Below are 12,532 nucleotides of genomic sequence, written 5' to 3' on the forward strand. Positions count from 1 at the left end.
GAGGCCTGATTGTGAGTCACAGGATCATTAAATTTTAGAACTAGAATTTAGGTTTTAAGGCATTTTCCAGATAGAATTCCATGGTTTTACATCTTCAGTGTTGGAGAATTATGAAAGATTGGCTGCTTGCTCTTAGTCCTTTATGCAAAAAAATGTATAAGGATTTGGTGACAGCTTTGAAAAACAAGAACAGAGGAAGTCCAATCACTGATGACTATGAGTAACCCGTAATGGGGGCTTGAAATGAAACCTGACACATAAATGGACCATAGAAGAGCTGGGAGTACTAATGAACACGGGGTCACGGGCCTTCTTCTTTGGAGGTAAGAAAGCAGAATAGATTGTTGGAACTCCTTCTCCAGAAGCTGTGCAGGTTGTAAGGATTTTAGCTTGTCTAACTGTAAGGTTCGCTATTAGCTTTGCAGTGGGGAGTATTTAAAAGTACACAAACATACGAAGGAAAGAACCTGGAACAGAGTAGCCAGCTTCATTCCAAGAATCCATCTGGCACGTAAAGAACTGCTTGTCCTACATTAAGCCCTGCAGAGTAAGAGCCATTTTTCATACTTCACCCCCTATTTTTGGTTTCAGGTAAGGCAGCTTACTGAGTTTGGGGAAGAAACAAGAAGAGTTTTCAGAGTTTTCTAACCAGGGGACCCACTTAGGGTGAGCTCTATGAATCTCACCAAAAGTAGATGGGGGGAAACACGGAGAAGCCTCCATTCAGAAAATCAGGTTAAGAGAAAGTTCAAGTGTCCACAAGAGGTGGAAGTCCAGATTCCCAAATAATGCGAGCTTTTAGTCATTTGTAAACAGAATGTAACGGAACAAGAGGTGTTATACATATGAAAAGCGGTGGCTGGAATCACCAACATTAAATGTTATGGTGGGCTGATAAGTGAAATCCAGTCTACCCCCAAATAAATATATCATTTTTGCATCTTTGGTGTATCTGGAGGCAGCTAAAAGCAACACTGCCAAAGGACTAGTACCTAGATGACCAGGAATTGCAAAATGTATAAAGGTGCTGCAAGGCTAAAATTAGTCCTGGATGCCAGGTCCCTTACCTCCTTACTTCTGTCGGTCCCATTTTCATATGCTCCCCTTTTAAGGGAAAGTGTAGTCAAATCTGCTCAATGTAGACTTCAAACATGCGGGACAGTGGCTGTACCCTTACCTGGTCATCTCTTCAGGGACAGCCCAAGGCCAGAGCGCTGGCGCCAACTCCTAGCAGCGCCCTTTCGGTTACCATGGTGATCACAGGAGGGGCGGGGCCTCCAGCCCTTGCTTACCCGCCTGTGTCCAGGATATTTCGAACGCTCCAATTGGGACAGCCTTTTCGTGCCTCTGTCCCGCCCCATTCGGCACCGAGAGCGATGCGATTGGCCCGGGACAGGCGGCCTGGCTCCCTGCGGGTACCACCTCCTGACGGGAAGAGCGGGAAAATGTACCAGGCGTTGTCCGAGGCGTGAAGCTCGCCGCGCTTTGGGGAAAGCACATGGTTGGCTTCGGAGCGAGTTGCCCGGTGTCCCACACACAACTCATCGCACCCATGACTGTTAACACTAGGTAGCAGGAGCCGGGGCGAAGTCACGTTTGTGGTTCCAGGGGGCCCACTCAGGGGTGCGAGGATGCGAGCAGGAGTCAAGATCCGGTGGCGCGCACCCGGGTGCTGGGGATCAGAGGCCAGGAGGGGCGGGCCGAACCCCGGGGGCGGAGCCAGCGGCAGCGGCGGGAGGCGCAGGGCCCAATTGAGCGCGCGCACCGCCCCCAGGGGCGGGGCGTGCACAGCCGTCCCCGCCCTCCCGCGCGCCCCCGCCCCTCCCCCCGAGCGCCGGGCCGCAGTGAGTGAGTGGCACTGGCAGCCTGTCAATCCCTCAGCCCGGCGGCCTTCGAGCCCGGTCCGCGGCGGCTGCTGGCAGGGTGCGTGGCTCCGGCAGTGGCGGCGGCGACTTCTCCCGCCCCATCCATCTGCTGTCCGCCCGGCGCGCGGCCCGCCGGGGCCCTCCACCGGGCTCCGCGCCCCCGCCGCGCCGGCCCGCCCCGCTCCCAAACTTTCCTCCTTCGCCCACCTCGGCCCACCCGCCGGCCTCCTCCTCCGCCGCTGCCCGCCGCCGCCGCTCCCTCCCCCGGGGCCTCGGGGGCTCGGTTCCCGCCCGGCCGAAGCGGTGGAGGCGGCGGCGGGGGCCGAGGGAGGGGAGTGCGCAGGCTGGCGCGGGGGACGGCGGGCGTCCCGGCAACTCGGCCGGCGCTGAGGAGCAAGTTGAGCGGGGCCGCCCGGCGGGGCGCGCGGCGGCGAGGAGGCGGCGCGGCGGCCGCGTGAGGGCAGCGGGCGCCGCTGCCTCCGCCTCCGCCACCGCCGCGGAGCCCGGCGCTTCCGCCCGCCGCTTCTCCTCAGCCTCGGCGGCGGCGGAAGCCGGAGCCGGGAACCCGTCCGCACCGCCTCAGCCGCGGGCCCCGCCGGCCGGGCAGCCCCCTCCCCGCGCGGGCGGGGAGCGCGCGGCCGCCTCCCCCTCCCCCTCCCCCTCTTTCTTCTCCTCCCTCGTCGCCGCCGCCGCCGCCGCCTCAGCCTTCGCCTCAGCCGCCGCCGCCGCCCGCTCCCGCCCGCGCGCGGCGGGATGGACGATCAATCCAGGATGCTGCAGACTCTGGCCGGGGTGAACCTGGCCGGCCACTCGGTGCAGGGGGGCATGGCCCTGCCGCCTCCCCCGCACGGCCACGAAGGGGCGGACGGCGACGGCAGGAAGCAGGACATCGGCGACATCCTCCACCAGATCATGACCATCACCGACCAGAGCTTGGACGAGGCGCAAGCAAAGTTGGTGTCGTCTCATTAAGCATCTTTTGTGTGTGCGCGGGAGCCGGGCCCGCGGCCGAGTCGCGGCCCGGGGCGGCGCCCGGGGCAGGGGCCTCCGCCCCGGGCAGGGAACTTTCTCCGACCCCTAGCAGCCCGCCCGGGCCTCGGGGGACCGGCTCGCGCCCCCGGACGCGGGCGGGAGTCCGCAAAGTTGCTCTCGGGGCTCGGGGCGGACTTGGCGCCACGCCGAGGTCGTGGTTTTCTCCCCGCGCCGTCCGGCCTCCGGGAGCCCGGCCCCCCTCGCGCGGATTCAAACCTCCCGCCGGGACCCCGTGCACGCCGCCCGGCGAGGGGCTCGGGGCCGCCGCGGAGGGAAGTGCAACTTTCTCCGCGGGCCCGGCGCCGGCCTGCACTTGGCCGCGGGACGACCTCGCCGGTCGGGCGCGGGGCGACGGGTGTTCCCCCAGCCGGGCCGGGTGCGGGCGGCCAAGTTCTCGGGGAAGGGAGGGCCGCCTCGCAAACTTTGCCGAGCTGTCACCGTCCGCCGGCCGCGGTCGGCCGCCCGCCCCGGCCCCGGCCCGGCTCCCCCGCTGGAGGGCGGACGCCGGAGCCCCTCGGCGCCGTCCCCTCCCGCCGGTCGCCGCCCGCCCCGGTGTCGCGGCTCCCCGTGCGGGTTCGCGCCCTGCGGTCGCCAAGGCTGCTGCGCGCCGGGCGGACGGGTCGCGCCCGGTGCGGGCAGGAGCGTGAGCTGCCGGGGCTCGCCGGCTGCCGCTCCCCCGTCCGCTGGAGTTTCTGCGGACTTGCCAGGCTTCGCAGGAGCTTTGCAGAACGGGGAGCCGGGGTTTAAGTCTTGGGTCTAACTTGGAGGCGCCATATTATTCCATAGGTGATGCTAATACCTTTGTGTTTTGCTCTTTGCTCTTTAGGAAACATGCCCTGAACTGTCACAGAATGAAACCCGCGCTCTTCAGCGTCCTGTGCGAGATCAAAGAGAAAACAGGTAAGACGCTGCGCCCCGCGCGGGGCCCGGAGACCCCCGAGGTGGGGTCTCGGAGCGACTCCTGCGACTCTCCAGTGGAGAGCTGCTGCTTTTGGGCACCGCCATCTTTGATCATTCTCTCCTTCCCACCTCCCGATCTTGAGGAAAAAAAACTGCCATAAATCTGGAGTCGATTTCTCCGTGCTGTTCCCGGTGTACAATGAAGTGTCGATGTGGACGGGGCCGGGTCGCCGGGCCCGGGCGGCCGGCAGGGAGGGGCCCGGAGCGCCCGCCGCCCTCTCCCGCTCGCGGTGCCCGGTGTGTCCGTCAGTTTTTAAAAGGAGCCTCGGGAGCCTGGATGCCGGGGACCGCGTCCCGGGGAGAAGCGGCGCCCGAACTTTGTTTTACTCGGACCGAAGGGTAGATGCCGTGGAGCGGACTTCAGGGGCCTGTGGGGCGGAGTGTTCGAGTTGGGGAGACTACTCTTAAGAAGCGAGGAAGACTAATGATGCGTTTAAGCACACGCAGCGTCTTGCACCTATTCATATTTCTAGTCTGTTTTATGCGTGAAGTCCTTTTGTAAATCTGCTTAATATCTTTTGCAGAATAGAGAAAAGGTCACAGATGCAGGTTAAACCATTTCTGAGGTGTTCAAGTCAGGGATTATATGAGGAGACAGTTTTTGCAGAAGTGCTGGGATGAAAACTACAAGTGCCTATTAGGTAAATTTCTGGCAATTCATTTCAATTTAGTTTTTTTCTTAAGGCTTTTTAAAATGGAAGATATTTTAGTCTTGAGGTGACAGTTATAACTCAAGTGAAAGTATAGATTTAATCTAGATGTTTTAGTTAGTATTTGGTATTAGCGGCCTGTTTATGGCAAACAAGTGCATTAAACAAGCTTTACTGTTTATTTTTATTTATATTTTTGGTGTGTGTTAGCTATACCATATAAAGTTGCCATTTTTTTTTTTTATGTTTAGGCAAAGAAGAGAAAGTTAAAGTCCAGAATGTAACAATATTCAAGTGATACTATTTAAAAGGTTAAGTGTGATTGCATTTAGATTGAGTGTACAAGTAATAGCACACTGCATATAATTGTTAGTTGCCCTCCTTTTAAACAGATTTTCACTCTGCAATGCTATTCTGATCCTAAAAGTAGTCAAGAAAGGATGATGGGTTATTGCTGTCTATTAAAATATATGCTAAAGCCATAATTAATAGCAAATATTGACAGCCTTAACGAGTAGTTTTTTCTGCCTTTCATTCACTTAGTATTCATGGTTTCCTAATGTTGAGTGATTCTACTAAAGATATATTTTTCATTTTGTAAAGCACAGACATGTTAAATTACTAACTTTTACCCTGTGTTGATTTTTAGCTATCTTTAGAAAGCATTGTGATTTGAAATGGTAGATAATTTTTATCTGACTATAAAATAAAACATTAAGTATGAAATCTTAAGGCTTCTTAGTTTAGAAGCCTAAAAGTATGTAATTCTCAGCAAATTATGTTGCTTAATGTCCAAGGATTTTCTTGCTATCAGGGCTCCACTTCAGTTTCTGCTGACAGCTAAGCACTGGGGTATTGACTATGTTGTGAATATTAAGATTGATTCCACTTTATACGGCATTATATTACTGGGGTGAGGGGATTGATATTTTCCCCTCACCCTCTTCTCATAATTTTTTTTCTTTTTCCTTTTTAAAGTTTTGGCCTAGCCACCTTGAGAACCATACCCCCAGCAAACTGCTTTTCTTGTTTAGACATTTAGCAGCAGGCAGAATTCAATTAGGAAGCATAAGTCCTCTAGTTGCTTATTTGCACAAGACTTAGTTACACCATTCTGAAAGGAAAGTGTAGTCAACCTCATGTCAAAGGTGAGTTGCGAAAAAGAAACAAGTCTTTTCAGAGCCTTGCAGAAAGAGCTTTGGTGTAGGGCTCTTGCTATTTAAAAAGCAAGAGGTAGCTGACAAAGGACATTTTTGTGTTTGAAAATTGTTTCTGAGACTTTCAGTGATAAATTGTAAATTAGATCCTCTTTTTGTGCTTTGGCCAGTGGATCCAAGTTTGTATGTTATCTCTTTTGTAAAAAGCTAACAGCCGACAGAGTAAAGACGGCTGTCTGGTTACAGGCATCTTCCTGCCAGCCTCTCTAAGCTCGAGAGGGATGGGATTTAAGTACCGAATGATTGATGGGGGTGAAGCTCTTTCTCTCCCCTCATTTCTCCCCTACTACCCATAGCTCCACCTCACCCTCCAAAACTAGTCTAGGAGGAGACAGGCAAGCTGAACACAGAGGCCTTGATTTGAAATAAAACAGCTGTGTAGACATGAGCCTCACCAAAGCAAAGAAAGCAAGGCAGCAAATTTCAGCCTCCCCCACCCCCGAATCGGTTCCCATGGTCATGGTTTGGAAACATCATGAACTTATAAGCATTGTAGAATAGACTGTATAATGTTTTTTTCTTTAGGTCATTTTATGTAATCTAATAATATAGTAGCCAGACATTAATTTTCTGTAATCTAGAGAAAGTTTACCTAGTTATTTGTAATAGAAACTGGGAAGATTATGTGATGACTCTATTCTGTATAATGGGGCGCAGGGGCGGGGGGGGGGCGGTGTGGTAAAAGGGGTTGACTAGCGGGGAGTGGGGAGAGAAAAACCATCACTTCAGTGGATAATAATGTCATTCCAGTTGTGCTTCTTAGAAAATAAGACAATCATTAAAGAAAATTTCATGTATTTGTAGGTTTGCCAGTAAGATTTTTAGATTTCTGATCAAACAGTGAATATTGCCAGTTCTGATGCACATGAGGAATTTAGTTTGGAAAACATCTTTTTTCCCTCCTACTAAATATGGAAAGGTATTTTTTCCTTCTGACAGATAAATGGGTAATCTACCACAATTATATTATTTTCTTGTGCAGAGGTAGGGAAAGTATACTTTTTACTATGAGATGCTTGCTTTTTCTTCAAAACGTATTTTTTTTTTTTTTTAGTCAAATTCATCATACAGTTATTTTTGGGCAGAAAAGTCTGTTTTTGTTAAATTATGGTATTTATGCATTTTGAAAGCAACTGAAAAGTAACAGGCTTTATAATCAAGATGTTTGCGCATTTTAAACTAAGCAACCACTGAGATAAATATGTTAAGATTTGTCTTTTGGGGTTTTTTTAAGCCATATTTTATCATCTATCTCTTATTAAACATCCCTGATGCTATGAGGTCTCCTCATCTACATACTTTTTTTTTTGGTACATTCCCTCACATCTTTTTGGTCACCTTCATCTTGATTGTTAACGTACTTTCCTTTGTGAAAACATCCTCACAAATCTGCCTTCTTTCCAGTGCCCTTAATTGTGACATTTCAAGTGAAGGAAATGGCTCTTTTTGAGGGAAAAAAAAAAGTATCTAAAATTTTGTAATGAAAAATCCAACATTTTAGTATATAATCTCAATCATTGTGAAAAAAAATGTTGTATGTTTTAAAAAAATCAACACAACCTTTTCCTTTTTTTAAATGGTAGGTTAAAATACTCCATGTTGATAGCTGCCAACCAAACTCTGATTTATTGCCACCACAAACCCTAAATAGCGTTCATTTACTAGTAATGTCTAATGGCATACATGATGGTTTGCCAGATTTGTGGCCTTTGTGAGGCTTATAAGCAGGACTGACTTGGGAAGATCATAAAACTTAATGAACTTCTCTACTGCAGGAGGTGTCCGCAGGGGAAGAGAAAGGCCTGCTTGGCTGGTTGGGCTGGTTGAAGTATTTTTTATGTTTAAGGAGAAGAAAATGACTATTAAAAATGCTTTGCTTTGAAAGGAACCCTTCATAGAAAGATAAGAATTTTAGATATCCTAACCGTATCAAGAATGTAGCTTGTGAGTTTTTATATGCATTTAGATTATGATTTATATGATTAAACCTTTTATCTTTACTCCTGTAAGTGTGACTAGCTTTCAGAGGGACAGGGCCCTGTTCTCAGTCAACACCTCTCTATTTAATTCTGTCCCTAAAGGTTTACTGACTCATTGAAGTATTCTTTTTCTGGTCTGTTTTCTTTTATTTATGCTTCAATATTAAAATGTTTATTTTGTTTGTATAGTGCAATGTAATTCTTTAAATCCCAATGTTTAAAAACCAAGTATTCCATCTAGTGGAAATTTAACAGGAAAGGTGAAAATTGTTATGTGTAAGTCTAAATGTTATTGTATATGTCATATACATTCTTTTCAGTTGCTCTTGCAATATTTCCAACATAATTATCATTATTTTCCCAAAGCTTTAAAAACAAATGCACTGTTCCATACACGATTAATTTTGCGTTTTAATGACTATTATGGACAGCTTCAAACAAAACAGGTAGATAGAAGAGAAACTTGAATCCCCATGAACTCATCACCTACCATCAGCAGGAACACTTGTTTTCTCTAACTCCCACCCTTTCACAATTATTTTGAAGCAAATTTTAGTGGACTGTTAATGTTTTAAATTTCCTTTCAGTTTTACACATGGCTTGTTTAGATTGGATATATTAAATGATTAAGCAGGAAAAAATACGTAGTGTATCTTGGAAATATCACATATTGCATTATCACAAATTTTTTCTTAGAGCAATTTCAGAATATTTTCTTAATTGTTTTTTGTAAATTTGTATAACTTACTAAAGCTATTTAAGGAGGTTTTGAGGGAGGATGCAAAAGATGTTTTTCTAACTTTCTTTATTCTGCCTCTCCCAGCCTCGTAAGAGTTTATGTAGAAAACCTACAGAAAACCCCACTACCATCCTAGTTTACAACGTTATGATCTAAAGTGTAAAGTAAGTAGCATCTTAAAAATATAGGGTTGTCTTTCAACCTTTTCCCCCCAATAATACAGTGAACCCTCAAGTAATTCTTTCATGCCTCAGTTTTAGTGAACTTCATTTTATTACAGATTTGTGTAGACTTTACTATGTTGTTATATAAATTTACATAATTTTATTCCAAATCAGAAGTACATTACAGTAGCAAAGGAAGCCCTGACTTGCTCCAAAGAGCACACTGGTTAATCAGCTTTCATAAAATACATCTATATGTACCTCTTTCATACTACGATCCTTTACCTTTTAATTAACTTCACTTTGTACTTTTGGATTTAATTTTGTTACTTTCGTAAAAGGCTGCTTCAAAACAGATTTCAGTTTAACGTCTAATTTGGATTACTTACATTTTGCTTCTTTATGGTGGCATTGTATAAAATGAAGTTATATGAAGTACAGCTATAAAGAATTGAAACTGCATTTCATGAACCACACCCTAAATCAGTCATCACTTTATTTTTTACTCAGACCATTGAGGTATCTATCTATTCCTAATAAATACTTAACACATCAGCACCAACACATCAAGTTAAATAAGGATTTTTAGACAATTTTTTCTCTATTTGTGTACATGTGAACATCTTTAGATATTTATTATTTCTATTGACACTGTGAGAATAATGTTTTATTTGTTTTCTCAGCAGGCTTGTGTTTTAGCCATTTATCAGTGTGATCAGCATGATTTAGGTAGTAATGTACTAACAAAGCTTGCACACCCCCTCCCATGTTGACCTTTTCAAGCATTTGCTCTACTTCAGTAGGCCATTTGAGTCTTTAAGTATGAACAGAATAAATAATTTATATCACTATGTAGTAAATTGGTCAAAGTTTTTCAAACCTGGCTATCAGATTTTTTACAAAGTTATAGAAGTTGAAGTGCTATTATAGCTAGATGGTAGTGTTATATATAACAAATAAATTATAAGCAATGCTTGAGTGAGCCACTAAAAAAATAAGCCTTTTTATGACTTCAGACATGGAACATATCTGAAAATAAATTAATCTTTAACACTTGATTCTAATTATCCCCTTTGTAGGTAGAATAGTAACCAGAATCTCTTCTTTATTATTTTTTTATGGACATGTTCCATAAATACAATATGTTTGTAGTTTTAGATGGTAACAGTAGTTTGCTTTGGTACTAAATTTGAGTATGTGTCTAGCAAAAAAAGTGGTGTGACAGAATGTGTTAAATTGAATTGGTATAGCATTTTTTTTTATACTGACTATATCTATAGGATAGTAACTGATGAGGGTGGAAAACAATTAAAAGTAATTATGGATAAAAATAATTGTTAAAAATTATTTGTATTTGTTTTCTTCAAATTAAGTGTTTTTAAAATGTTAAGCTGTTTTGAACAATAACTTTTTTTGTGTGTAATCATATTAATGGAGGAATTGGTATACATATATTGTAATCCTTTTAATGCTGATGATTCCTCACAATGTTTAAACTATCTGGGAGACTCAACAGATGTTATGACTAAATGATTTTTTTTTGTTTTGTTTTGCTTTATGTGATCCATCAGTTTTCAAAGCATATTTCTTAGGCATCAGAGTCCAGCAGGTGGCTTTTTACATTAAAAAATTCATAAATTTTAAAATCTCATAAAATTTTATTTCAAATTCAAATTAACTAATTGAGAATGTCAACATTTCCACTCTCAATATTAACATTTATAATAGAACAAATGGTTGCATATAGAAACTATCTGCAACATAATCTAAATTAAGATTCTAAACAGGCATTACAGATGCTGGTAACTTTGGCAATTATCATTTTGTTTGGTGAACAGTAGTAAAACAGTGTGCGGTAGAAGTGTTTAGAGAGAGAGGATAAATAAATTGAACAGTTTTGCAATGCAAAGTGGTTTGTGGTGTTTTTGAGGATTTCTTGGCTCTCTCTTAACTGCTATTGTGAGCCTGGAGCAGATTTCCCCATTGCTAATGCCCTAGAAGTATTAATTCACTTTGATATGCTAATTAGAGGGCATTATGCAAGAAATGAGATTAAGTGGCAGCATGAAGCCATTTGCCTGTCAGTAAATTGAGAGCTTTAGCATCAGGAGGAGCTTTGTGGTGTTTTTTTTTGTTTTGTTTTTTATTTTTTATTTCTTTAATTTTTTCTTGGTTTTGCATATAAATAAAATTGATTGAAAGGTCTAGAGAAGCTTCTAGAACATTGGTAGGTTTTTTTTTCCCCCCCTTTCCTATGATTATTTAAACGTAAGGTTATAGAATTTTTCTGAATGTTAATTGACCTAATTGGAGATAGTAATACTAAGTTTTCATTGTGCTCTCTCTGTTTGGAAAGTATACTAAGAATTTTGTGTCATCTAGTCTTTTTTTTCCTGAAGCCTAATTTCAGCAATGTGGCTAGTGAACTGTTATCACTTCTCTCTAGAAGTGTAAATTTGCTTGTGTGCTTGTGCATCAGTGTCTTCACTAAACTGAACTTTATAAGAATATATTATTCACTAGGGAATGAAGGAAGAAGTTGTTAAATTTGGCTTCAGGAAACTATATTAAATGAGCATTAAGATTCGGACTTCAATACCTAAAAACTGAAACAATTAGAATTAAACTTTGCCCTTTGAACAACCTGTGGAATTTGCATTTCAGCATATGTCTGTTGTGTAAGATTACCATATAATTTAATTTTCATGTTGAAGACAATCTTAATACTTGATTCTGATTTTGAAGATTTTTGTGGTTTAAGCCAATGCCTTTGATTTTCTCTATTAAATCAACTATGTGATTTTCTATATTTTGTGGAGATATGTATGAATGAATATTGGGATAGGAGTGATGGATGGGAAAGAGAACAGAACTTCTCCGTGCCTGTGGAAAACAGTTAAGGTTTCCTTAAACATGGAACTTCTTCCAGTGTAAACCATCAATAGAGGTAGAACTGCAAAACTTGGCCTAACTACAATCTGATATGGTTAGGTAGGAGTGAATTTGGATAAAGCCTTCATCTTGAGGCATGGTTCTATCTGAATTCCACCACTGTAGCTGTGAAGACCCAATAAACCATAACTTCTCTTCAGAGCCATATGGATTATTTAGTTACCACAGCTGCCATGCATACAGGCTACCAAGGCAGGCACCTCCTCCCTGTGCATGTGTGGTGCCTGTTAATGGGAGTTAGGAATGTGCACACAGAAAGGGGTATGAGAGTGTCTCCTGACACAAAAGTCCTGATTACATTTCTCATTGAGGAGGTCTTAGTGTATCTACACATTAGCTGCTCTTCTAAATTAAATACTTGGTTACTTTAAATTCTCATTTCTTTCTCAGACTCCCTGAACTAGTTAAATCACTGAATCCTCATTAGTCTCTGATTACTTGTAAAATTTCATTTAAACCATATGAAGTTATTTTTGATTGAAATGGGAACAAAAAGCTTTTGAAATTGCATATTATTATTTTTTAAACAAAAAGGTTTCTACAGGCTTTCAGATGTATTAAAAAGCCTTACAAATAGGAATTTATAGAGGACTTAGTGGGAGGGTCTCCTGAAATACTTGAGTGACATTTAATGGGGGGAAATAACTGCATTATATATATATATAATTATATATAATATATATAATATATATAATTATATATATATAATTTAGAAAACTTACTATTCAAGTGCCCTCAAGTGAGAAAGAATTGACTTAGATGGTCTCATAAGTTTCTTTCTTTTTTCCTCTCCCTTCTTAAAAAACAAAACAAACAACAACAAAAAAACCCCAGACCTAAGGACGAAGGTAGTTGGAATTCATAGTCAGATATATCATTTTCAACTTGGAATAGGAACTAGAACAGGAAATTGATTTTATATTTATTATGAAAGCAAGAACTCTACCACCAACTGACAGCCATCCATGGTTTAG

At 43.6% G+C, this 12,532-nt stretch overlaps 1 protein-coding gene across 3 annotated transcripts in view; it reads left to right on the forward strand.

Moving 5' to 3' along the window:
* The first annotated feature begins 1,857 nt into the window (after positions 1–1,857).
* PBX3 (PBX homeobox 3) overlaps positions 1,858–12,532 on the forward strand; it is a 201,905-nt gene continuing 191,230 nt past the window's right edge. For 2 of the 3 annotated variants that reach the window (XM_059658047.1, XM_059658050.1), the window contains exons 1-2: positions 1,858–2,818; positions 3,724–3,797. In XM_059658047.1, coding sequence (XP_059514030.1) covers positions 2,619–2,818; positions 3,724–3,797 — 274 coding nt within the window. In that variant the 5' untranslated portion in view covers positions 1,858–2,618. Of the gene's footprint in view, positions 2,819–3,124; positions 3,234–3,723; positions 3,798–12,532 lie in introns of those variants that run through there. The other variant, XM_059658049.1, reaches the window with a different exon arrangement.

The sequence above is a fragment of the Myotis daubentonii genome, chromosome 11, assembly GCF_963259705.1.
Source record: "Myotis daubentonii chromosome 11, mMyoDau2.1, whole genome shotgun sequence".
Taxonomy (NCBI): Eukaryota; Metazoa; Chordata; class Mammalia; order Chiroptera; family Vespertilionidae; genus Myotis; species Myotis daubentonii.